Source organism: Amphiprion ocellaris, chromosome 3 (assembly GCF_022539595.1).
Source record: "Amphiprion ocellaris isolate individual 3 ecotype Okinawa chromosome 3, ASM2253959v1, whole genome shotgun sequence".
Classification (NCBI taxonomy): Eukaryota; Metazoa; Chordata; class Actinopteri; family Pomacentridae; genus Amphiprion; species Amphiprion ocellaris.
In genome coordinates, this window is record NC_072768.1 from 7,687,250 (window position 1) to 7,712,232 (window position 24,983).

At 39.0% G+C, this 24,983-nt stretch overlaps 4 protein-coding genes across 5 annotated transcripts; 2 read left to right on the top strand and 2 right to left on the bottom strand.

Moving 5' to 3' along the window:
- The first annotated feature begins 375 nt into the window (after window positions 1-375).
- Window positions 376-5,538, top strand: ccdc77 (coiled-coil domain containing 77). 2 transcript variants are annotated; one of them, XM_023262390.3, is made up of 12 exons: window positions 376-481; window positions 1,805-1,853; window positions 2,285-2,471; window positions 2,555-2,697; window positions 2,874-2,970; window positions 3,563-3,653; window positions 3,757-3,845; window positions 4,004-4,152; window positions 4,351-4,600; window positions 4,721-4,846; window positions 4,963-5,115; window positions 5,240-5,538. In XM_023262390.3, the coding sequence occupies exons 2-12, from the start codon at window positions 1,819-1,821 to the stop codon at window positions 5,384-5,386; spliced, it is 1,467 nt and encodes a 488-aa protein (XP_023118158.2). In that variant the 5' UTR covers window positions 376-481; window positions 1,805-1,818; the 3' UTR covers window positions 5,387-5,538. The 2 variants fall into 2 exon arrangements, with proteins under 2 accessions (XP_023118158.2, XP_054864215.1); XM_055008240.1 differs by lacking the exons at window positions 376-481; window positions 1,805-1,853 and adding an exon at window positions 2,052-2,197.
- A 1,830-nt stretch (window positions 5,539-7,368) lies between these two features.
- hdhd5 (haloacid dehalogenase like hydrolase domain containing 5) lies at window positions 7,369-13,078 on the top strand. Its single transcript, XM_023262392.3, has 8 exons — window positions 7,369-7,701; window positions 8,762-8,965; window positions 9,045-9,157; window positions 10,220-10,313; window positions 10,387-10,420; window positions 10,521-10,695; window positions 10,781-10,969; window positions 11,752-13,078. Exons 1-8 carry the CDS (start codon window positions 7,606-7,608, stop codon window positions 12,152-12,154), a joined length of 1,308 nt encoding a protein of 435 aa, XP_023118160.2. The 5' UTR covers window positions 7,369-7,605; the 3' UTR covers window positions 12,155-13,078.
- LOC111563353 (ras-related protein Rab-19) lies at window positions 13,064-17,996 on the bottom strand. Its single transcript, XM_023262394.2, has 5 exons — window positions 17,831-17,996; window positions 17,246-17,337; window positions 16,502-16,690; window positions 15,877-16,060; window positions 13,064-13,646 (listed from the first exon to the last, which is right to left on the bottom strand). The coding sequence occupies exons 2-5, from the start codon at window positions 17,294-17,296 to the stop codon at window positions 13,372-13,374; spliced, it is 699 nt and encodes a 232-aa protein (XP_023118162.1). The 5' UTR covers window positions 17,297-17,337; window positions 17,831-17,996; the 3' UTR covers window positions 13,064-13,371.
- A 146-nt stretch (window positions 17,997-18,142) lies between these two features.
- Window positions 18,143-22,935, bottom strand: ccdc34 (coiled-coil domain containing 34). Its single transcript, XM_023262393.3, has 7 exons — window positions 22,819-22,935; window positions 20,768-21,046; window positions 20,550-20,694; window positions 20,325-20,432; window positions 20,046-20,204; window positions 19,826-19,955; window positions 18,143-18,737 (listed from the first exon to the last, which is right to left on the bottom strand). Exons 1-7 carry the CDS (start codon window positions 22,911-22,913, stop codon window positions 18,535-18,537), a joined length of 1,119 nt encoding a protein of 372 aa, XP_023118161.2. The 5' UTR covers window positions 22,914-22,935; the 3' UTR covers window positions 18,143-18,534.
- Between the last annotated feature and the right edge of the window lie 2,048 nt (window positions 22,936-24,983).

Genomic DNA, 24,983 nt, shown 5'->3' on the forward strand with positions numbered 1-24,983 from the left:
TTATTATTTGACATGTATTAATGAGCATAAAGTAGTTTTGTCTGCAAACTGTGGGCAATTTTATCATTCATAGCAGCATCCTATTCTTACAAAAAATATTTCCGTGCTTCATTGTTGCCTCAAATTTTAACTTTAGACCTTTATTTTGAAAGAATGGCCGTTTTAGCTTATGCTAACTTGCCAACTTGACTAAACTGCCGACATCTGGTGGCGTAACCATAGTATGACTCTAAGTTTCATTGCAGTAAAATGAAAGACCCGAAATGGCACAAAATAACTGTACACATTGTATGTTTTTTGTGTTACTAAGCGACAAACCATAATTCAAACAGTAACATAGCCTGAAACTAGATGGCAGTACAACTTCCTCCGTCCACTTTCCCACGAAGAAGACGCAGAGACGTAAACTTCCGGGGTTTAAAAAAAAATCAACAGTAAACTGCGCGATCGAAGAGCTCAGACTTATGAAAGACTGTGAAGGGTAGGTAAAATGTAATTGTATATAATCCTGAAAACACCAGAGATAAATGGGCTAGAGCTGCATTGTTGTACTTTTATGTGCTGACTTTATTTTCGCCAAAATACGTCTCAGTTTCTCCGTCATAAGATAGACGTTTGCTTCGCGACCACAACACACCGGCTCGTTTTCCCATGAAGTAAAATTTCAGTTTGTCCAGCTGAGTTGAGTTAGTTTTCAAGTGAATATGTGTTCAAAACGTTGACTACACTTTGAATAGAAGACTGCTTTCAAACTTCCCGCCCCCTGTGCCGCTTTATCCATGGCAACAGATGGGCAACAGTACAGTGCACAGGGGCGGCGCAGAGAGGTGGTTACCACAGACTACAGTTTGGCCACAACATAATCAATAGTAGCAACTGCATGTACATTAAACTTAAATGTTTTATGATAATTGTAATGACAGTTTGAAAAGTCTGTATGGTCATTTATAAGTAAAAAGAAGTTAAGACTAAGAACTAACCATGAATCTGTATTCAAGGCAGCACCATACAAAATTATTCATCCCCCCTGACATTTTTGCCATCTGGTCAAAATGAGCAACATTACAACTGAAGGCGACTGCTAAATCATATAAGAGGTGAACAGTTAGTTTATTGAAACATAATACCAAAGCAAAAATCAAGATTTAATTTGTAATCCAAGCAAAATTTCAACTTTTTCACAAAAAGCAGGTTCCAAAATTATATTTTCACTATATATTTCACTATTCAGCCAATAATAAATAAAACTGCAAAGACCAATCAATTAGTTGTCAACTATCAAATTAATCAGCAACAATTTTACTAATCAGTTAGAGTGATTTTTGAAAAAAAAAAAATCTTTATTTCCAATTTCTAAAGTGTGAATACTTTCCAATCCCTTTTTTCCCTCTGTGAGAGTAAACTGAATATCTTTGGGTTGTGGGCAAAACAAGACATTTGAGGATGTCATCTAGGGCTTTGCCAAATGCTTATTAACTACGTTCACCATTTTCTGACATTTTAGAGACCAAACAGCTAATCAATTATTCAGAAAATAATAATTTTAAGTAAATATCTGAAGGCCTAATTTCTCTCTTGGCCTCTCCATGCTGCCTTCTCTGGGTTAACATGTCTGTTCCATGTTATAGTTCGTTGCTGCTAGTTCAGTTTGGTGGCATTTTGTTAGATATCTGTCTGCTGAAAGTGTAAGAATATTAGGTTTTAAACAAAAAAAAAATCTTTTCGGTGCAATTGAGAAGTAGAAACGATATTTCCAGTGTCCCTATATAACAATGAGCATGTATTCTTTTACTCTTGTTTTCAGTGTTCTGTGCCGGGATGGGATCTCCAACTAAACGTGCAACCCCACACAGGTAAAAACATTCAGTTCACACACAGAAAGACAAATGTTTTTTTTTTTGTTGTTGTTTTTCTGCAGAACCAATGTTGCTGTAGCACAGAGTGAGACGAATGTAATGCTTTTAACTGTAATCTCCCTAAATGACATTAGGACTCAGTGTGTCAGTCTGGTCCCCCACTGTTTCTGTCTTATCCCACATGGATTTAGTCTTACTCCTTAAACGGGTTTAAATGCCCAGCTAATGCCTTAGGTTGAATTTTTGTTGTGTCCAAAAGATGCTGCAGACGTGCAGTGGGCATGAACAGGTTAAATGTTCCTGATGTCGATGGTTTTATTAGACCAAACATGGGGTCAGAAGTGAGTGTTCATTACCCAGCTGTTAAATATTTGTCATCTTTGTAGTATTGTCCTCAAAATGCCCCATTAAGTTGTTTTTTCTTACAGGGGCAACATTCGTACCCTCGGTCAGGAGCCTGACTCTCCACTTCCTCCGATGCACGAGCGCCTGGCAAACCTGCGTCCGTCCAGGGAGCTGCTGGAGTTCTACAGACAGAAGATTGCTCAGTATGATAGCGAGCAGGAGGAGCTGCTGCAGATGCTGGAGAAGTATAAAGGCATCACAGAGGACCAGGTGAGTGCTAACAGACCTGGTATGTGACTTTGATTTTCAGAGATTATTTGCTTATTTTAACTGATCTCTCTGTCCTCTCCAAGCATAAGCTCCAGTGGGATGTACGACAGCGGGAAGGAGAGATTGCAGAGCTTCAAAATGCTCTGAGTGACATGCAGGTCTACCTTTTTCAAGAGAGGGAGCAGTCTCTGCGGCTTTACGCGGAAAATGACCGACTGAAGATCAGGTAGGCGCACAGCTGATGATGAAGCCGTAAGCGTGGTACCTGATGTTTGTAGATAGAAGTCAAAATGCCAGCAGTGAAAACCTTCATAGTTTATATAAAACTCTTAGTGTTTTCCTTATTCTCCTGTAGTGCTTCAGAACATAAACCTGACTAACCATCTTGTCCCTGTTTTACAGAGAGTTGGAGGATAGGAAGAAAATCCAACACCTTCTTGCTCTTGTGGGTCCTGATGCAGGAGAGATCACATATTTTCACCGGGAACCTCCTCACAAGGTGCATGTTTATTCCATCATTGGCCTTTTTTACAACAGATGTTTGGATTTCAGAAACACTGGTGGAATTAAACAGCTCAATAAATGCACACTTCAGTAGCACAGGATTTTGTTTATATCATTAGTTATACCTGTGTTTTTCCTGTTGTGACATGTCAAAATATCTGCAGTAAAAATGTGCAAATCTCAAATCAATAAAAAGTGATTTCATACATTTTCAAATATTATTTTTGTGAGTGCTACATAGTTGTCAGTTTGAACTAGTGAAGAATGGCGTTACATATGAGCAAACTGACATATGTATGCTCATTGCGTTTTATTTCTAAAAAGATTTTCCTGAGCTTTGGTCCGTTTGCATATTGATTATCTCTCTATTTTGTACTTGACCTGTTTACATGTTTGTCTTATTGCTGCTTGAGGTGTCTTCACAAAATATGTTTTTAAACTATGCATTTGAGTATTTCAAATCTAAAAATGGGGTAACATTTACTAATGTTTTCATTCTTTTTTGTAGAGAAACACAAAATTTGACTAAACATTAAATCAGCTGAATATGTTTAAAAGACATGATATATGTGGTCGCTCGTTTTCAGGTCTCGATCACACAGAAGCAACCAGAATCCAGACTGGATGAAAATCTCAGCCTCAGGCCAACAAAGCTAAGACCTGCTGCAACCAAGAAAGGTTTGACAACAACCATTTGCAAATGCCTTCAACTACTTTTGTGTTTATCCAACCGTTTTATAATGAACAGCTGCTGTAACGCTGTGATTTCTTGTTTGAGTAGAGAGCAGCAGGAGAACAAAATCTACAGAAGGTGTATATGGAGAGAGCTTGGAACAATACAAGAATGACAACAAGACGTTGTTGCTCCAGGTAGGAGTCCACTTCATGGTATTTAGGTGCTGTTATCTCTCATAAACACATCTACACAGCAAAAAAATATTATACAAGTGAAGCATTTGTTTTCTGTTTGTTGTTCTTGTGTATTTGTATTGACAATTTAATTTAGATTTTGAGGTTCATGTCTCCAGGTGGAGGCGCTGCAGGCTCAGATGGAGGAACAGACCCGTCTGGCCAAAGAGCAAGTGGAGTCTCTGATGGAGGATCGCAGGATTAAAACGGAGGAGGCGCAGGCACAACGGCAGAGAGACCAGGAGCGCATCACTGCTCTGACTGACAAGTGAGTTTCAGAAGTGCATGTTGTCTATATTTTCAGTAATTAAAAATGCAATGTTCAGCTTAATGTCTGTCTCAGTTTACACGTTTTTAACACTCTTACTCTCTACACATTGATCATTTGTAAAATATGTAAAAGACAGATTATTTTCTTTAAATAGGTCACGAGCCTGACTTTATCGTATCTTCTTTCATATCTCAGGCTAGAGAGAACTCAGAACCTGTTGCATGAGAGCACCAGAGATTTCTTACAGCTGAAGTTTGACTCACGCGCTCATGAGAAGAGCTGGATGGTGGAGAAGGATCGGCTGCTGAGGGAATTAGACTCCTGCCAGAACCGTCTGAGAAAAGCTGCCGGTGCTGAGTTTGGACGGTTGTGGCAGCCCAGCAGCAGCACAGCAATCCCTCAGCCACGGCCAGAGTCAGAGCAGCCACACAAGGAGGAGCTAAAGGTGACATTAAATACCTGTTTTACAGAATAGTATAGATACTGATGCCTTCACTAAAGAATGTCAGTGGTTTGTTCTTGGTTTAGTTGCAGTCATTTTTCTTGTCTGTTTTTTTAAAATCAGGCAACGCAGGAGGAGCTGAAGCAAGCCCATCGTCTGGCTGAGATGTACAGGGAGCAGTGCATCACTCTGGAGACAGAACTGTCCCAAATCAGAGAGGAAGGGGACGTCGGCAGAGAAATATTCAAGGTACGCTAATCTGATTATTACTAATGTCCGTAAAGTAAAATGCTCAGGCACGTCTCTGATTGATTGATCATCTTATTGTGATTATTAAATTTCGTAATAATCACTTACGTGTGCAGGAGCGTTCAGACAAAATGGCCAAGCGTCTCCAGCTGATGACTCAGCGCTACGAGGCCTTGGAGAAGAGGAGGGCCATGGAGGTGGAGGGCTTCAAGACGGACCTGAAACATCTCAGACAGAAACTCAAAGACGTAGAAAAACAGCTCATTAAGGTGCAAAATTACTTGTGAGCTTGAACTGAGATGGTTTTGTGATTTTGTTTTGATGAAGCACCCTCATTCATCTTACTGCTGATTTTTCATCTGTTTAACTGTGTATGCACCTGTTGTTCTTCAGGTTACCTTGAATATTGGGCCCAACCAGGACCTAGCCATCCTGCAGGAGGTACGTCAGACCAACGCCAGGACTAAAAAGGTTCAGGGTGAGCTAATGGCTCTGAAGGCTAAAATCTACGGACTGGAAAATGAACTGAGATTCAGCTGAAGAACGAATTTCAATTTCTGAATTATGCATTTCTGTGTTTATCTTTGTTATAGATGCTTGTTCTACTGTGTTAATTTTCGAAACCTGCACTGAATGTTATTGATATTTTGTTCTTTGGACCAATAAAAATATTCTTTTACAGTAATTTCAAATCAATGGATGCAATTGTTTTATTATATCTAAATATTTTATATATCATCATTATTATTATTATTATTATTATTATTATTACTAAATTTATCAGAATAGTACATATATACATCAGATTGAATCTAACAAAAAAAGTGAGTTGTCACAGCCTTGTTCAGATATGTAACAAACTCATAAAACTTTTTCATTGGGTTTCTCTTAGAAAAAAACAGCATAAAGAAGTCCAATTTAACGAGCAGCTTAGATAAGAGATTTTCATTTTCTTTATTTCTTCTTACCATACGTAAGTTAGTTACAAAAAAATCCTTTTCAGTGTAGCACTTCGTCCCTCACTATGTTCTTTCCTCCTGAGGAATTTTAGAATTACATTTGATGAGTAATTTCAGTTACAAAATATATGCTAAGAAATAAAGGAGAAAAAAAGTTTACAGAATAAAAATACAAACGCAGCTTCTGTTCAGCATAGTGGAGTGAGTATTTGTTTTTCCAGAACACAGCGTCTCTGCAGCAAAGTGCATGTTGTGTTGGAAATGATTATGAGCGGTTCAGTAACAGGATCATAGACTAGAAATCACCAGTCAGTGTATCCATCATTTGTAGTGGAAAGCACCACATATCCATGGCACGTAGAGTCAATGAAGATGCCGATGTAGAATGTGGTCTTACTTTTCTTGAGGGGCTTAGTGAAGTTCATTCACTTTTTAGAATCCTGTTGTTGAACACGTCCAACCAGAGCATCATTAGGTGGATTGTTTGGTGTACTATTCTGTTTGAAACTGTTTCTTAATAATAAATTTATTTGTAATGCACTTTTTATTTAAGTAAAATCTCAAAATGCTACATTAAATATATAAAAGGATAAAACAAAACAAGCAGGTAACATAAAAATAAAAATTTCAGGGACACATTTAATTAAAAGCTATGTCAAAAAGAAAAGCAGTAGTCCAGCAACACACTAGGTGACAAATGCTAGATTTGGACATTCAAGTGCCTGGCTACAGCCTTAGCTGACATGCCAATATCTGGCAGCCAAAAGCACATTCTCAACTTTCTCATGTTACCTGTGAACCTGATAGACAGATCCAGCAGCTCACGCATCACACGTCATATTTAGACTTAGACTTTATTAATCCCCAGGGGGAAATTCTGTACATCTGTGTACATTTAAGAAAGATAAGGAAACTAATGTGTAAAATAACATGCAACTTGTGCTGGTAGAACAAAAAAGGTGCTGGTATTTATCATAAAAAACAGTAGATACAGGGGTGACTGGGTCCTTGTAGAGCAGGGGTTACTGGGTTTTATTGCACAGTTGAGTCACTGGAGTGTGGCAACCAACAGTCCAGGTCATGAGCCACTGACCCTGACTGAGGTGTTGACTGGTCATGATATCTGATCATTTTCCTTTCAAGGTTTCATTCAGGGATGAAGCATTTGTCACCAGTGGAACAACTCAAAAAAATGATTTGTTCACTGCTGGCTACATTTAACCCTTCTTCTGACCACAACAACAGAAAATTTGGTTTTGAACTTTTTCTCTTAGCCAGAAAAGCAGAACATTTTATATATTGTGTTTATTGTGGTGTGAAATTTATCAAATTTGGAAAAACATTTTTAAAAAATCAATTATTTCCTTAATAAAACATATTTCACTGTAACTTTACAATACAATATAGTTTTACGTTTGCAATGAAATTGAAAACTAAAATCTGACCAAACGTGAGGTAAAGTCTCGTTTCGTTCAGTTCCATTTCCACAGAAACGATTAACAAACACGTGTTTCCGGTGAGTTACTATGTGACGTAATATCGATTTTGTGCGCATGCGCCCTCCGCTGCCTTCGGTCGCTACGGTGCTGTTGATTTACTGAATGGAGGCGGATTCACCGGCAGCATGAGGAGGCAGAGCGGACTTTAGGGCTGACCGTCACCGCTGCAGGTGTCATGACCCGTTTCTGTCGCCGTTGCAGCTGCTAGAAACCGGCAGTTACCGCTAGCTAAGGTACAAGCTAGCTCTTTAAAAGCTAGCTCTAGTCTGCTGTTTGTTTACCTACACAAGTGCCTGAAGAAATGCAGAGAATGAGATGTTTTAAAAGTGTCTGGCAGCTGCTGAAGTCAAGCTGTGAGGGAGCAGCAAAGTGCTCAAGATCAAGACATTATAGCCAAGTAAGTGAATGTTTGTCAACTGATTTATTACAGAAACACTGTGAGCACCAAGGTGCGGCTAATCACACTCATGGTTACCAGATTTACAGTCACCGTTATTACTCTGTACTTCATAAATGAGTTATCTACTCCAATAAAATCCTGTGCTTTGTACTTTATAAAGGCTCCCCTTATAGCAGGGGTGTCAAACATACGGCCAGCGGGCCAAAACCGGCCCGCCAGAGGGTCCAATCCGGCCCATGGGGCAATTTTGTAAAGAGTAAAAATTACAGAGAAGACATTAACTGCAGATTGTACATTTGTAAAACTATAAATTTAAAATAATTTCTGGACCAGTTGTTTTGGTCATAAAGTAAAATACTAGATTGCTCATTGTTCTTTTGTCGCTTTGTGTCTCGTTTTTGTAATATTTTGTCATGTTTTTGTTGTTTTTGTGTCTGAGTTTTGTCGTTTGTCTCATGTTTTTGTCGTTTTGTTTCCTTTTAGCCACGCTTATTTTTTTTGTCTTATTTTTCTCATTTTGTGTTTCACTTAATTCATTGTTTTGTGTATCGTTTTGTGTTTTTTTGTCTTGCTTGTGTCTTTTGTGTAATTTTTTTGTCTCGTTTTTGTCGTTTGTCCATTTTTTTTGACACTTTGTAACTTTTTTGCCTCATTTTTGTCTCTTTTCTGTTTTGTCTGTAATGTGTAAATGATAAACTGAGGTACATTATTACTGAAATTGAATTTATTTTTCTGAAGAAACTTCAGGTTGTTCATAATGTTTTGGTCATTAAATGCGAATATTTGAAGAGCATACTTTTTTGCAGGAAAATAAAGGAAATATTTGGAATTTTGTGGGTTATTATGCTGTAATTTAACTGGTCCGGCCCGCTTAAGATCAAATTTGGCTGAATGTGGCCCCTGAACTAAAATGAGTCTGACACCCCTGCCCTATAGGAACAAAGTCTCCCCGAGTTCAATGTGACTGAAAAGATGAGCTCACATTGTCAAGTTAATCAGTAACTTTGTGTTTTCATGCTGGTCATGTCACCGCTCTCTGGTCCATCTTTCTCCTCAGGGCCCCGGCTCCTTCGGGCTCCTCTTCGACATCGATGGGGTGTTGGTTCGAGGGCGGACGCCGATCCCTGCGGCCAAGCAGTGCTTCAGGAACCTCGTGGACCGCAATGGGACATACAAAGTCCCTGTGGTGTTCGTCACCAACGCCGGGAACTGCATGAGGCAGACCAAAGCTGAACATCTGTCACATCTGCTGGAGGTGGAGGTAAACTGAACACCACTTGACTCATCATCAGTTTGCTTTGTGTTGTGTTTTTTTAATTCATTCGTCCCCTCTGTCTCAGGTGTCTCCAGACCAGGTGATGCTGTCCCACAGTCCTTTGCGAATGCTTACTCAGTTCCACAAAATGCGTGTGCTGGTCTCCGGACAGGGTCCCGTTGAGGAAGTCGCTCACAAGTATCCTACTGCAGCTCAGGAAGTTTGGTTTCTACAGTGTTGACCTTTAAAGTGCACGTGTTCTGTTTATTTAGTGTGCTTTTCTACATGTTCCACTCTGTTATCAGTATTAGTCTTTGTACCTTTTGTTCCCTTTGCTGCTTGACCGTCTCAGTCAAGCTTTGCACAGATTGTAAGCTTTTTCTGGAGGGATTGGTGGAATTTTTTTTTTCCCCCTTTCTCACATGGGATTTGTTGTAATGTGGTAATTTGAAATAGAAAAGTTTTCTAATGTATAAAGAGCAATTTCACAACATATTTACACAACTGTGAGGAAGTGGTGTCTGGGATTCTTCTAGTTAGAGGTGGGGCACAAAATTGGAAAAAAAAATGACATTGTCCTGTTTTGTTTCTTGGCTATATTTTTGCAATGTGAAAAATACTGGGATTTTCACCAGATGATATGAATAGTTCTATATCTGGTGGATTTGTCTTACTGATTTAAATGGCCAAATGTATTTATTTATTTGACAGGGACAGTGCACATTAAAGAACATCTATTTAGACAGCAATAGACGTAAATGTGCCGGATTATAGCAACAATGCTAATTTACATCCAGTGAAACACAGGACAATACGTCACAAGAAAAGTACATTACAAAAATACACAAATAAGTTAAAGGTCAATAACTTGTCATATTATTTTGGTTAACCTCAAGCTCTCTGTAGGGGAAATCTTTGCTTTTTTTGTGACCAAATCTTCCCTTTTTTATGTTAGTCTCCTGTTTGTAGTTCATTTAGCTGTGACCACGTGGAGCCTGCATGTCCACAAACTCTGTGTCTGTCGGATCAAGTTTAAGATAAACTCAATGGATTCAAGAACCCTTAAATGGAAGTTAATTATGTGAGAAAGATCTGCTTTGCAGATTAGTCAGAGAAAATGAGGAGTATGTGATTTTTCTTTTTGTATTGGCTGTGTAATATATTGTGCAGCCTTATTTAAAAGTGTTTCTTCATATTGTTTTGTGGCTCATAACTCCTATAACTCCTGCTGAAGTTTGACTTTAACCCTGCAAACTCCAGCCTGGGTTTTGAGGATGTTGTTACAATAGATATGCTTCGAGAGGCGTACCCAGTCCTGGATGTTGTGGATCACAACAGAAGGCCTAAAGACACTGTAAGTCGTATTAATAGTCAGTTTAAGTCAAATTACAGATGAGTTGTTACTAACTGTGCACAATCTCTTACAGATTCCACCCACTAAAGGCTTACCACCAATAGACGGTGTGTTTCTACACAGTAAATGCTTACCATTGATAATTCATTCATCTTTACATATGTAACAATTTTATATATTTTTCTCTTTCTTTTTGTGGTCCTCCAGCTGTTATCTTATTCGGTGAGCCAGTCAGATGGGAAACCAACCTACAGCTTATTGTCGATGTGCTCCTCACCAGAGGAAACCCAGACAACTCCTGGAGTTCAACACAATACCCTCACATCCCGGTGCTGGCCTGCAACATGGACCTGCTGTGGATGGCAGAGGCCAAGAATCCCAGGTGATCGTCTCACTTAGAAATGTCTTTTAAACATTTTTTAAATGTTGCTGCAGTGTTATTGCAGTAAATATTTTCTGTCTCGTAGGTTCGGTCATGGCATGTTCCTCGTGTGCTTAGAGAGTCTGTACAAGAAGGTCACGGGCTATGAGCTGAAGTATGAGGCTCTGATCGGTAAACCCAGCGTGGTGACTTATAACTACGCCGAGCTGCTGATCAGACAGCAGGCAGAGAGACTCGGCTGGGAAACGCCTGTGAAGAGGCTGTACGCTATCGGGTGAGCGACTCAGTCTTATAATAATGCTTATTTTTTGGACACCCAGATAGCTCAACAAGTTGAGTGGACGATCCATGTCCCCGATGCAGCGGCCTGGGTTCGGTTCCAGCTCATGGCCCTTCACTGCAGGTCTTCCCCCTATTCTTTCCCTGCTTTCCTGTCTGCCCCTCTACTAGTGACTGTCAAATGAAGCCAAAAAAACACTTTGATTTGAGGTGAAAGCCTCTTTTACTGTGCTGTCACTTATTTATTTGATCAGGGACCATGCAATGAACATAGAAAACATCTGTCGTCTTGCGTATAGACAAGCTAAGCTAATTTTCAACTCCAGTCTCTGGTTGGGCTTTTCAGTAAAAGTAGACAAAGAGGACCAACAACACCGTTAAAAACAGCACAAACAACATTACACACTCACATAATGACACAATCCACAGTCAGTCGGCCCTTACAGATGTCATAGGTGGGTCCATTCTTGTTTTTCTTTCAGCCAATACTTACCTCTTGCTGTAAAACTTTTTCAATCCACTAACATATAAATTTTGTTTGGTAATGTGTTCCAGATGTGACAGCCTTTGATTGAAAAGGCTGTCTGTCCAGATGTAGTTGTGCAGTAAGATATTGTTGTTCGTGGAGCTTCTGGTGACCGTGCTGCTGTCCTGTCTTTGGATGAATCCACAGAGCGGCCGTGGCGCTGATTTGTTGATGCATTTAAAGACTAATTTGATGAAACAAAGATCGATGAAGTTTTCAAAACTCAACCTCTCATCTCTCTTTCCTCATAGCGATAACCCCATGGCTGACATTTACGGTGCCAACCTCTACAACCGCTACCTCCAGGCTGCCCGCCACACCAAGGCCCAGATGAGTGGCAGAGGAGGTGTGGATCCGTCGGCAGAAACCCATAAAACGACATCAGCAGGACTCGGCGGAGCGGCGGGTGCATACGGGGCTGAGCAGGAGCTCCCCGAGGGCTGCAGCTCCATGCTGGTGTGCACAGGAGTGTACAGCAGAGACCAGCAGGAGCTTCCCTCCGACGCAGCACAGACGGTCACCGAGCAGCAGATCTTCCACGGTCACAGGGACTTCCACTTCGACCCCAGCCTCTTGCAGCCATCCTTCGTTGTGCAGGATGTGAAAGAGGCGGTAGAGACAGTGTTTCAGCAGGAAGGTTGGCCTCTGGAGTAGGACAGAGTAGGACTCTGGTTCCATCTCACCCACAGAGGCATCCTAAGTGTACGTCAGGGGACATGTAGCTGTTACCGTGTTAGAGATAACAGTGCCATAGAATCAGCTGCAAAAAGCAACAATATGCAGTTTTAACTCTAATTATATTAAAGCTACATTTTAAGCCAGTCGTACATCACTGTGCGTCCCAGGCTGGAGGTTTTTTTAAAAGAATATTTTTCATGAATAGCACATACATTACTGTCTCTGTATGTCGTCAGCATCTGTGCTTGCTTTTGCACAAAATAAATCCACACATAGTTTGTGAAGGTGTAGTCGGTGAGTTACACACATTTTATGAAGCAGCTATAGAGAAGAGTTCAGACATCATTTCACCCATCCAGCTGATGTTCAGATTGATCAAGAAGGAACTCTAAGGCTGTTGCATTGGGACAGTAACGCTCTTAGTGCATATTAAGATTGATTTTATTTTTTGCACAGAACTCTACCTGCCTTTACAGAATATACACCAGTTTTTATATTTTAGTGTGATTTGTTTTTAAGCTTGGGTGGAGATTAACTTTAGTACCTCAAATGTTTTGATTTCAGCTTCAATCAGGTGCATCGGTGTAGTCCTACTTTTAGAACTTTTTGAATTAAACAATAAGCGAGGTGCAATTTTTCTGTTAAGTGGTTATCGTCATGTTATTCTTATGATGTAAATGCCTGTAATAGAAGATTTGCAAGACAGTTGCAGCACCAGTGAATAGTTCTCATACTGTTTTGCTGTATTTGTGTCAGACAGGTATAACAATGTATGATGTGCAGATGACCTAAATTGCAAGTTGACACTGTGGACCTCTGGTAATGTACTGTAAAAAGCCATATGGAGAGAAACAGCAAATAAAAAGGATGACAAAAAGTCGCATATCCTGTGAAAACGTAGTGTTTACTGTGGTGCAGTGTGTGGTCTGTTAACACATTCAGCAGCAGTTATCCTCAGAAGAATATTACAAAATGACAACCACCACTTAAAACTGTTACCAATTCTATTAACTGTATAAATATTAAAAGTCAAACATATACACACCCTTAATTCACACACACACACACACACAATGCAACACACAATTTCCCTTTAAATAACCTAAATGCTCTGGTAGTGAACTTTTTCAAACGTGTAAATTGAATATTCAGACATTTTCTAAACAAGTCTAAATCAGCCCATCCCTGCTTCTTCAGCACCCACATTTCTTATCTGAAGACACGGTGCCGGTAACTGGGTGAGAGTTATTACTCAGCGTGAACTGAGGTGAGTCCTGGGAGGCCTCGTCTGCCATGGTCGTGCCGTTCCGTGCCAGCAGCTCCCGGGCCATGAGGATGAAGGCGGCCTCCACGTTCTGGGCCTCCTTGGCGGAAGTTTCCAGGGCGGCCAGCACGTTGTTGTTTTCTGCCAGAGTGCAGGCGTCCTCGAATAACACCTGCCTCTGAGTGTGCAGGTCTGACTTATTACCTGCAGCGGAGGACAGAACAGGAATAAGGGCGATGAAACACAAGTGGAGCAGACATGTGCAGATTTCCAGTAATCAAGACTGAAAAAACACAGTAAAACAGGACTACAATAAAGAAAATCACCATCTAACAGTTTCTCAGTTAAATGTGAGACAACGATGAAAAACATCTGTCTTTATCCAGCCAAGAGTAAATAACCCACAAAACATTCAGTTTATTCTTGCCATAACAAAGTACCAGGGTCAATATATAATTGAGGGACTTTTGAAGTCCATGGGATATATCTTGCATACATTTTTATTAAAAGTAAAAAAACTAATGTTTTTCTGTTCATTATGATCATGTCTTTACAAATTCTATAATTATATATTAAGGAAACAATCGCGTATTTATAAAAAATGACTGGATATCACTAAAATGTCAACTAAATAACCATCCCAATTTAATAACAACCACCTTCTAATTAGCTAAACAAAAATAAAATGAGCTTATTCAGAAATAGTTTTGATTGTGTTCTTTTTATTAAGTTGAGATAATCATGACAGATGTTTCTTTTTGGCAATATCAAATTTTGTATGGAAAATAACAAATTGTATCTGTGTCCGAGAAATCACTTTCATTTAAGTTCCCCATTACAAAAACACCTCTCAAGGAAGTGTGTTAATTCCAGATCACATGACCTGCTCCACATGATGTCATTTCCTCCTGAATGAAACGACTCCAAGGCTTTCTGAGTTATTTAATATGAAGTAGTGTGTGATTCAAGTGTGGATTTATGGCATGTCAACAGGTTTACTACAATATCTTTATAAATAACTTTCAATTTCAATTTTACTCAATTGTATATACAATATTTAGAAGAATCTTTCTGTAAAAATGCCATGTGGTGTTTGGTTATATGTTGACTTTAGGCTTGAAAACAGCAAAAATGTCAACTATGATACAAAAAGTCCAGCAATTATATATTGACCCACCACATCCTTACATTTAAGAAGGTGAAATGTGAGACTGTTGAGCTTTTTAGCTTGAAAAATACCTGAAACAATTAACAAAAGATAAAAACAGTCAATGAACTTCTTTCTATAATATATTATAGATTTTTTAAAATATTGTATTGCATAACATACCCTAAGATTACTCATGTTGTGAATCAAGTGCAACCAAATTTCCACAGATCGTATCATAATTATAAAATAGAATATAGTTAGTGTGTCACATTCTAATTACAGTTTTGATGCCAATCAAAACACAAGTGTACATGAACACAAGGATATTTTTGCCTTGGGTTAGCTGGGTATACTTTGGAAGACTTGTGGAGTATCTGCACGGATTAAAAAAAAAAACAACAACAACAACAAGAAATTGTGTAAAAGAATATTTTTGGGCTCAACTAAATTACTTCAAAACGGAAAACTAACAACTGCTGTCACAGCTGTAGTTTGCTCTATTTAATGTCACAAAACAGTGAAAAATGGCTACCGCAACGTTCCTGTGACGACTTTAACAATCCAAAACTAAAACTTTAAAATCAGAAGAACTATTGAAGCTGATGCGAGAGAATAATTGGAGTTATTGGTTGATAAATTATAGTCTCATGTTTTTTTTAACTAATTCACTTTTTGGGATTACAAATGGGTTGATCTTTAGTATATTCACACTAATAGAAAAAGTTCAGCCTACAATAATCAATAAACTAGCAGCAAGACTGGTTTTAAGTCGGCTTTATAGCACTAACATGAAAACAAACAAGTAAATTAGCAGAAAAATAGATAGTTCAAAGTAAAAGTGACTGAGATGTGTGCCTAGCCGTGCAGCAGCCTGTTGCAGCAGCTGCAGACAACCCGCTCCTTATTTGCATTATTTTGTTGTGTTTTTTGTGTTGTTAGTATTCTACTTTACCTTCACTTTACACCTGACCCTAATATTCTGTGTTGTCTAGTTGTTTACGCCCCTTGCTGAATATCCAGCTGCTGTAACAACAGAATTTCTCTCTGGGGATTAATAAAGTCTAAGTCTAAGCTTTCATCCAGTCAATGCCCTTATCACTGTAGTTTTGCTGTAGGAGGAAATGTAACAATATCCATTTTATTTCATCATAGTATCAAAAACATCTATTTCAAAGCCATTTTAAAGAACACACATGGAACATGATGCCCTTTATTTGCTTGTTATAGTAACATCTGCATTTGAAGAAGATATTTTGGGGTTTAGGGACCGACAGTTGTACGTACCGATGAGTATCAGCACCACGCTGGCAGCTCCGTACTGCTCCACCTCTCTGATCCAGTGGGGAACAGATTCAAACGTGCTCCGGCGGCTGATGTCGTAGGCCACCATGGCCCCGTGGGCACTGCGGTAGTAGCTCTGGGTTATGGTGCGGAAACGCTCCTGTCCTGCCGTGTCCCACACCTGCATCTGGAACAACAAACAGAACACAAATGTGGGTTAACCGGTTACACAATGAGGGTCAAGTATCTCTAAAAAAAATTATTTTCTGAGTTATTCAAATGCACTGCAAACTGTTATCAGTCCTCTCTGAACAATGCTTGTGTAAACCGAGCCTCAAACTATTTATCATATCAAGATATCTGCTAGTTAACGCGTCAACACACCCAGAAAGCTAACACACACAGATGATATCAATCGAAAGAGGCAGTTGGACACTCCTGTTTCTCTAAAGTAAAAAACATATAAATGGATAATTTACCTTTACAAAAAATATACACAAACACATCTTTAAAATTCCTGTATTTCTTAATATACACATAGTAAAATATACTATTAATGCTTCATAATGGATGTGGAAATGAGTAACATATACAAAACCTGAATGAAAAGAGAGTTAATGTCACCTACCTTCACTTTCTTGCCATCAATATCCAGAGTACGAACAGTAAAGTCGACCCCGATGGTGTTTTGCTGCTTCTCAATAAAAATGCCCGACTTGAAGCTCTGCACCACGCAGGTCTTCCCCACATCCGAGTCCCCAACCAGGATGATTTTAAAAAGAAAGTCGAAAGAGTCCTCAATATCCGGCTCTGGGGACTGCATGGTCACAGGAGGAATATGGGAAATAAAAAACAGCACTGAGGCTGAAACACTTGATCCAAGACCTCTGAGCAACAGAACTGGTTCCTTCCAAGTTGTGTCAATAATAACTGAGACTATTTACAGAAACAGCAGTCACATCCTTCAGAGGAAAAGCAGGAAATCTGGTTTTTAGCAGGTGTATTCGTACAGGTAAGTGAATATGACCCATTTGAAGATTTTTTTAAAACTTATAAATAATCTGTCAGATCCAGTTTGACAGCTCGATTGTTTCTCCTGTCTCCACATTCAACAGAAAACAATCACAAAACCAGCTGAATTATCCCATCGCAGAGGATTCAAAGCCCTTTTTGTTCCCAGAAATCAAGTAAAAAGTCACAATCTAAAAGCCATTTCTTCATCGTGAACTTGTTCTCAAATCTGCATTACACTATCAGCTACATTCTTGAAACCTAAGTGCAGTGTGTCCTTTTGCCCTTTAGACCGTCAGTCTGCTACAACTCCACCTCCAACACACACACTTTGTCTGACACTTTAAGACACGCCTCCTACCTGTCTCGGTAGGTGTGATCTCCAGCCGCCGGCCCACTTGCACCACTGCATCTTGGGATTTTCTACTCAGGCTCTGCAATAGGATAAATCACCTAGGAGAGGCAGATATAAAACTAATTCAGTACCAGAAGCACCAGACAGATTGAGCTACACTTTGCATCAGGATTAACTGGTTAAAACTCACCACATTGCCTCAAATTACAAAAATGCTGAGAGCCAAAAAGCTGGAGGCTGATTTTAAACAGAGACTCGTCTTTACAGAGATGGGAGGCATGTTTTGCTTACAAGACTCAGTGTGCAAATAGCCCTGAACAAACAGCTTGAACCACTCCTGCACAGAAATCTAAACATCTTTGTCTTCACAGCTGCTACAAAGAATGTCTTTTTTAAAATCTTTTTTTTTTTTAAAGCACTACACTATGAGCCCCCTCCATGACTACTGTCAACTAACACATTCCACAGCACTCAACAGCAGAAAGGGATTAATCACAGACTGAGTCACACCAAAAACACAACAGACAGAAATAGACGGCAGGTACTTAAAGATGATTATTCGAACATGAAGCGTAATTGAATTTATTTTACCTCAGGCTTCACACATCGACATCACAGCGAGATGCTAACACAGAATGAACATACTGCTCTGAATCAGCCTCTCTCCACCCCCTCACTAGTTTATGTCGTCATCTCAGCCCACAGAAGAACGAGGCACAGCTGGACACAGAACAATGTGTGAGTGTGAGAGGCACTTGACCGAGCTGGGTCTATCTTTGGCTGTGACCACCAGCCACCTTCCTTCTTTCTGCTGTGCGGTCGGCGCCTTATTGTGGCTGGCTGGGGTGAAATGTGGTTTTGTTGACCACTCAGTGATGGAACAGAAAACACAGGAGTGAGAAAGAGCATTTATGAGGCCTCCTTTATCCAAATTAAAAATAGAATTTACAGAATAATACAAAATACAGCATACTCTAGGTTTTCAAATGTGTATGCTAGATATTATTATGGTAAAAAAACTACATTAGTATCAGGAAAAACTATAAACAGCTCTGTAAAATCATCAAAAAATCCTAAATCCAGAACATTCAGACGTCTTTAGGTACAAACTGATCTGAGCTAATGCATTCTTAGAAAATAACAAACCACAGCGACCATTTCAGAGAGCAGGAATCATCTGTGACTCAGCAGACATTCAGCTGAGGAGCTGCGCTGGTTTGGATGAGTCGTGGTGAAATCATATTTGAGCCGTATCTAAGCTACCGTATCCCAGTCACAGACGACAGCCTGCCGTGTCATCTCCTCGGCAGCAAATGCGCCGCACTCACAGGCTTCCTCAGTCTGAAAGCGGCGCTGGGGCTCGGCTGGCTTTTTCTCTGTTTCTGAGGTTTCTTGCCAGACATCTTATTCAGCGAAGTTTCTGGAGGAGGGACGTGAATCGGCTTCCAGGGGATCGGATTGTAGAAGCTGGGAGATGGGTACGATCTGTCGTAGGGACCTGGAGGAAAAAAAGAAACCAGAATGATAGTGAAACTTAACAAATTTAACTAATGAGCTACAATAATGATAGATAGGTAGATAGACAGACAGACATACAGGACAAAAATAACCAAAATGAGACACAAAAATGAGACTAAATGACACAAAATGAAACATAAACTGATTATTAAAGACTAAATGTAACAAAAATTCATAAATTGAGACACTAAGTGGCCCAGAGTCACCTCTGTGGCCCGAATCATGTGTCTGCTGACTAAAGCAGCAAAAATGGGACAAAAATGACCAAATTAAGACACAAAATGACCAAAATGAGACAGAAAAAAGACTAGAATGGAACAAAATGAATAACTTGAGTCATAAAATTACTGTTACGATAGACAAAAGAGGTAAAATGGGACAAAAATGAAGAAAATGAGACACAGAAATGAGACTAAACTACTAAAGTGAGACAGAAAATGACCAAAATAACACAGAAATGAGACTAAACTACTAAAGTGAGACAGAAAATGACCAAAATGACACGGAGAAGAGACTAAAATGGAACAAAAATGACCAAAATGAGAGACAAAATGGACTAAAATGAGATAAAAATGCATAACTTGAGACACAAAATTTTCACATAGATAGATAGATAGATAGATAGATAGATAGATAGATAGATAGATAGATAGATAGATAGATAGATAGATAGATAGATAGATAGATAGATAGATAGATAGATAGATAGATAGATGCCTAAAAATGACCAAAATGAGACAGAAAAAAAGACTAAAATGAAACAAAAATGCATAACTTGAGACATAAAATTACTGTTAGGACAGACAAAAGAGCTAAAATGGGACAAAAATGAATAAAATGAGACGCAAAAATGAGATTAAACTGCTAAAGTGAGACAGAAAATGACCAGATAGATAAATAGATGGATGGATGGATGGATGGATGGATGGACGGACAGACAGACAGAGACAGACAGACAGACAGACAGACAGACAGACAGACAGAGACAGACAGACAGACAGACAGAGACAGACAGACAGACAGACAGAGACAGACAGACAGACAGACAGACTTAGGGTTTGACCTTACTTGCTGTGCTGCAGGGTGATCTGGGACTCGCTCTGCTTTTTTCATTGGCCTTTGCTAGCCACTCCTTAAACTTCTCCTCTGCCCTCCGATGGCGCTCCTTCTCCTGCTCCTCCTTCAGGGCAGCTTCCTCCTGTCAAAAAACAAAAAGTTTCTCTCATTTTACCTGTGTATAGATTCATTTAACATCTGATTTTTTAAAAAGAAAAAAGAGACACATTACTTTTTCCTTCTTTTCCTTCTCTGCTTTTTCTTGGTCCTTTTTCTGCAGCCAGTCTTTGTACTTCTGCTGAGCTTTCCGTTCATTCTCCCTCTGTTTGTCCCGCTGCCTCTGCATCTCCTTCTCCTCTTTACTGTGTTTTAGAGTTTGCTCGTGTCTCTCCTAGGATTGAAAAACGAAAACAGGTAACAGAAATGACATAAGTATAGCAGATAACTGTAACATCACTGTGCCTATGTACAAATTGAGATGCTAATGACGTTAAAAAATACAGCTTTGTACCTGTTCTCTTTTCATTTTTAGCCAGTCTTGGACCTTTTCATCTACAACGATCTTTTTCTGTTCCCGCTCTCTTTCTTGTTGTTCTTTTCTTTCTTTGAGTAAGCGCTCCTAAATCACAGAATACAGAAAAGTGCTTAATAAGTGGTTTGGATGGGTTGCAAAAATAAATAAATGGTACTCGAAAAGATAAATGAAAGGTATTAAAAGAAATGCTGCATTTCTTGCCTCCTCTGCTTTCTTTTCCAGTTTCAGACTGTCCTCTTTAGCTTTGTTTACCAGCCACACTTCCCATGCACTGAGCGAAGGTGCACCTGCAGGCTGCACAGCTGGACTCAACATCTGCTCTGAAGGTGTTTTCGGTAGCTCACATCTACAAAACGAGCAGAGATGTTCGCACCATGGCACACACAAGAACGGAAAGCATCTTACCAAATCAGCAGTACCTGACTGGTGATGTGCTGAGCCTGGGTGAAGCGTGCCGAGCTGGGACGGACTCCAGGTCTTCTTCGTCGCTGTCAAAACTGTCATGATAAATGGGAGAAAGCAGAGAAAACGTGTCCTCGTCGTCGGACAGGATGCCGTCGTCCAGGATGCCGTCGTCCAGGCCCTTAGAAGCGTGGATGTCTTTCCCCAGGCTGGTCTTGACGGGGGTCGAGCTGAAGCCTTTGGACGCAGAGGCAGGGCAACTGGGCATCCTCCCTCCAGACATTACTAACCGATGTCTGCCCAAACAAGGAATCAGAATCAGCTTTAATGGCCAAATACGTACACAACATACAAGGAATATGGCTGTTGGTGTCACCCTAGGAATATGGAAAGAGATTAATAAAAAAAGAAACTATGGAAAGAAGAACAGGGACAAAATAGTAGTAATAAACATAAATAAAACACAATATATGCAGATATTTACGAGCTAGGAAAGAATATATACACACAGTAGTGCAAAATGATAATTGCTACATGATAATACAGTGCAAAAAGCAGAGAATGCTGTTCTTAGTGCAAAAAGTACTGTAAATATCCATATTCCAACAGACATTGGAATACTGTATACCAGAGGTGTCAAACTCATTTTGGTTCAGGGGCCACATTCGGCCCAGTTTGATCTCCAGTGGACCGGACCAGTAAAATCACAGCATAATAACCTATAAATAACCACACCTCCAAATGGTTCCTTTGTTTTAGTGCAAAAATGTTCACATTTAAGGAACTATCTTTTTACAAAACATTATGAACAACCTGAAATTTCTTAAGAAAAATAAATTCTATTTCAACAACATTATGCCTCAGTTTATCATTCACACATTACAACTTACAGATCACAGTGAATCTACAAATGCACAAAACATTTAGTCACAGGTATCTGGAACTGACTGATATAGTATTTTACTTTATGATCAAAAAAACAAGTCAGACCTAAAAATAAGACAAAAAAATAACAAAAACAAGACAAAATATTAGAAAAATGAGACACAAAATGACTAAAACGAGAAACAAAATGACCAAAAACGGGACAAATGACATCAAACAAAACAATAAAAGAGATAAAAAATTTGACAAAAAGTTACAAAATGACAAAAAAATGGACAAATGACAAAAATGAGACAAAAAATTCCGTAAATGACACAAATGAGACAAAAAATGACAAAAGCAAGAAACAAAATGACAAAGAAAGTAGACAAACAACACAAGCGAGACAAAAAAAACACAAATAAAACAAAAACAACGAATAAAGCGAAACATAAAACCGACAAAAAAGGACAAAAAACGCAAGCAAGACAGTAAAAAAGACAAAAAAGACCAACAAAAACAAGACGAAATATTACAAAAATGAGACACAAAATGACAAAAGAACAATAAACAATCCAGTATTTTAATTTGTGGCCAAAACAACTTGGTGGTCTTGAAATGATTTTAAATTTACTGTTTTACAAATTTACAATTTGCTGTGAATGTCTTCTCTGGAATTTTTAGTCTTTACAAAGTTGTTCCCCGGGCCGGACTGGACCCTCTGGAGGGCAGGTTTTAGCCCGCATGCCGCATGTTTGACACCCCTGTTGTATACTGTACAGGTGTGGAGGAATGGCTCAGCTGTTTTTTAGGGTTCTCAGCTGTTTATCAGGGTGATGGCAGTGGGGAAGAAGCTGTTCTTGTGTCTGGTAGTTTTAGTGTACATGGCTCTGTAGCGCCTGCCAGAGGAGAGAACAGTTTATATCCAGCTAAACGTTTAATACGAGTGTTGTTGTAGCTGCTGTAAAAGATAAACACCAGTGAGGCGCATTAATCCAGTGATCTCATGCCTAATACGCATAATAACAGCATTAGCTACACATTTAGCCGTGTTGTTTAGGCTAACGTTAGCACTGCTCAGCTAACTTATCGACAACATTCCTACTTTGCAACGAGCTGCTAAACGTTAAATGCTAACTACTAGCTTTTTTGCGTGCAGAGCTCTAGCTAGTTTCGAAAAGAACTGTGGATATATGCTTATTACCTTTGTGTTAAAGAGAAAAGTCCCACTGCAGCGATCCTTTTCAGTGTGAGGAGGAAGCTCGGAACTGATTTACCTACAACTTTTTTTCCCATCATACACCACGCCCCCGACGCGCTAGCGGACCGTAACCATGGTGACGCTTGACGCCGCTCAATCCGCGCTTGTCAACATGTGTATTGTTTACATTTTTGAACTTGATATTTATAAAAGACAAATTATGTCCAGCTGCAAAGGCTTCTAGAACAGATGCTTTGACAACGGCTGTCATTCCTATTATGTAGACAAAAATATTTATTAGTTTATTATACATTCAATTTCTGTGCAGACTCTTCAGTAAAATTTATTTAATTTTGACACCAGATATTCCTGAACAACGAACAACTATATGTTTGTCTTTAAATGTCCTGCATTTGGCAATCAGCAGACTACTGAGACTGCTTTACTTTCCAGTTGGTCTGTTATTCTGTCTGGTTCTTGCCTGTTCTGTGCTTCAGATAATCAGTGTTCTGCCCGTTATAATAACAGGTAGCCGTTGTTTACTGCAGCTCTGACCTAGTTGAAGTTAACCTGCTGATTCACTCTGTGTCGCTGCCACTTAACATTATCAGTCTAATTACCAGCAGGCAAACCAGAACGAGCTCGTACAGTGAAGAGCTGCTTCACAGACAGATGTGACATTTTGTGAGAGTTTGTAAAAACCTGCAGCTGTCATTTTGTTATTGTGTTTTATGTGTGTTAATGCTAACCGTATAGACAACTGTGTGTTTTCTTTCTTCTGTCTATGAATATGTTCGATGCAATCATTCATGTACAATTAAAGTTTAAAATCATGTTTTTGGCTACATCATAGTAATTACAGACTGAATCATTTCTTAGATGGATGATAGATTTCTTTTGTCCTTACATGCCAGTTTCATTAATTTCCCAGACATCCAGAAACTAGCAAATAGTCTAGATCTGAATAAAACTGATCAATTTGACAGTCATTTGACAGATCATTAGTGAACCATAAATTTAATTTTGATTAACCATTAAAGTAATTTTTTAAATGCAGAAATTGCATGAATTTACTGTCACATGTTTCTTAAATGTGAATATTGATTAATTTTATTTATTTGTTTGACTGATAGTAACTTTATGTGTTAACTGATGTGTCTTTTTCTGTTTTGTGACATTTTTGATAATTGTTATCTGACAATTAAATCTAGTAATAAATAATGAAGATAGCTGTTAGTTGCAGGGATTCTATGAGTGGATGATGTTCTTGTTGGCAGAAAAAAACAACCACAATGTAACTAAAAAAAGCTCCAGGTTTTAAAACTAGATTTTTGACCGCAAGATGGAGGATGAACCAGCTGTCAGTGGTTTAAATTCCTGACAAATATGTAATTAATCAAACTATGTTGTGCCTGTTTTGCCTGGTGTAACTGGCCAGATTAAACTCCTAGGCCAAAGTATACCCCGATATATTCTAGATCACTTTATACCTCACGGACTGAAAGAGCCCAGAATATGTCCTTCTAGGCTAAAATACATCCCATGTAAAATGAGATTACATCAATCAAACAAATTTTTATCTTAATTTAAGTGCAAATCAATGAAATTACATGAAACATGTTAGACAAAAAAATACTATGAGACATTGTGCTGATGGAATGGTTTATTTATGGAGCACAAATCAAGCCAATCTTAATTTAAGCACAACACAAAGGTAATATAAATAGATATTGTACTGAAATCAGTTATACAGTAAGAATTGAAATTAACAACAGCCAGTGTTGTTTGATTATGATTTGCTTCCAGCATAAATTTATCTTAGCATGCAATTCAGTTTCCCTTTGATTCGAACTTTTCTCCATTGTAATTAGCTGAAGGACATTCTAGTTGTGTTCTTTCATCATGATTTGCTTGCTGAGCTCTTTGTAAAAAAAAAAAAAAAAAAAACCTAAATAACTTAACAATTAAGAGTCATGCTTAATCTTTATGTGTCAACAGATATAAACCAGCCATTGCCAGTTTATACCTGAGTATACTTTGGCCAGGGGGGTTAATCTGACCTGATACACTGGTTGATATTGCAGTCTTGACAGTATAGTTGAAAAAAAACAGCAACATGTGTGTCTGTTGTTGGTCATTGTAGAAATATTTCAGGAATGCTCTCTAAA

What these genes read in the sequence shown, in the direction of transcription:
- ccdc77 (XM_055008240.1), top strand. Translation starts at nt 2,151, where the DNA reads ATGTTCCTGATGTCGATGGTTTTATTAGACCAAACATGGGGTCAGAA. An exon ending in GACCAAACATGGGGTCAGAA is followed by an intron (nt 2,198 to 2,284) that starts GTGAGTGTTCAT and finishes TTTTTCTTACAG; the next exon opens with GGGCAACATTCGTACCCTCG. An exon ending in TAGAAAAACAGCTCATTAAG is followed by an intron (nt 5,116 to 5,239) that starts GTGCAAAATTAC and finishes GTTGTTCTTCAG; the next exon opens with GTTACCTTGAATATTGGGCC.
- hdhd5 (XM_023262392.3), top strand. Translation starts at nt 7,606, where the DNA reads ATGCAGAGAATGAGATGTTTTAAAAGTGTCTGGCAGCTGCTGAAGTCA. An exon ending in CACATCTGCTGGAGGTGGAG is followed by an intron (nt 8,966 to 9,044) that starts GTAAACTGAACA and finishes CCTCTGTCTCAG; the next exon opens with GTGTCTCCAGACCAGGTGAT. An exon ending in GTTGAGGAAGTCGCTCACAA is followed by an intron (nt 9,158 to 10,219) that starts GTATCCTACTGC and finishes TGCAAACTCCAG; the next exon opens with CCTGGGTTTTGAGGATGTTG.
- LOC111563353 (XM_023262394.2), bottom strand. Translation starts at nt 17,296, where the DNA reads ATGCAGTGGTGCAAGTGGGCCGGCGGCTGGAGATCACACCTACCGAGA. An exon ending in TTGATGGCAAGAAAGTGAAG is followed by an intron (nt 16,061 to 16,501) that starts GTAGGTGACATT and finishes TTGTTGTTCCAG; the next exon opens with ATGCAGGTGTGGGACACGGC. An exon ending in CGTGGTGCTGATACTCATCG is followed by an intron (nt 13,647 to 15,876) that starts GTACGTACAACT and finishes CCTCCGCTGCAG; the next exon opens with GTAATAAGTCAGACCTGCAC.
- ccdc34 (XM_023262393.3), bottom strand. Translation starts at nt 22,913, where the DNA reads ATGATGGGAAAAAAAGTTGTAGGTAAATCAGTTCCGAGCTTCCTCCTC. An exon ending in CTCAGCACATCACCAGTCAG is followed by an intron (nt 20,695 to 20,767) that starts GTACTGCTGATT and finishes CTCGTTTTGTAG; the next exon opens with ATGTGAGCTACCGAAAACAC. An exon ending in TGGAAAAGAAAGCAGAGGAG is followed by an intron (nt 20,433 to 20,549) that starts GCAAGAAATGCA and finishes TCTGTGATTTAG; the next exon opens with GAGCGCTTACTCAAAGAAAG.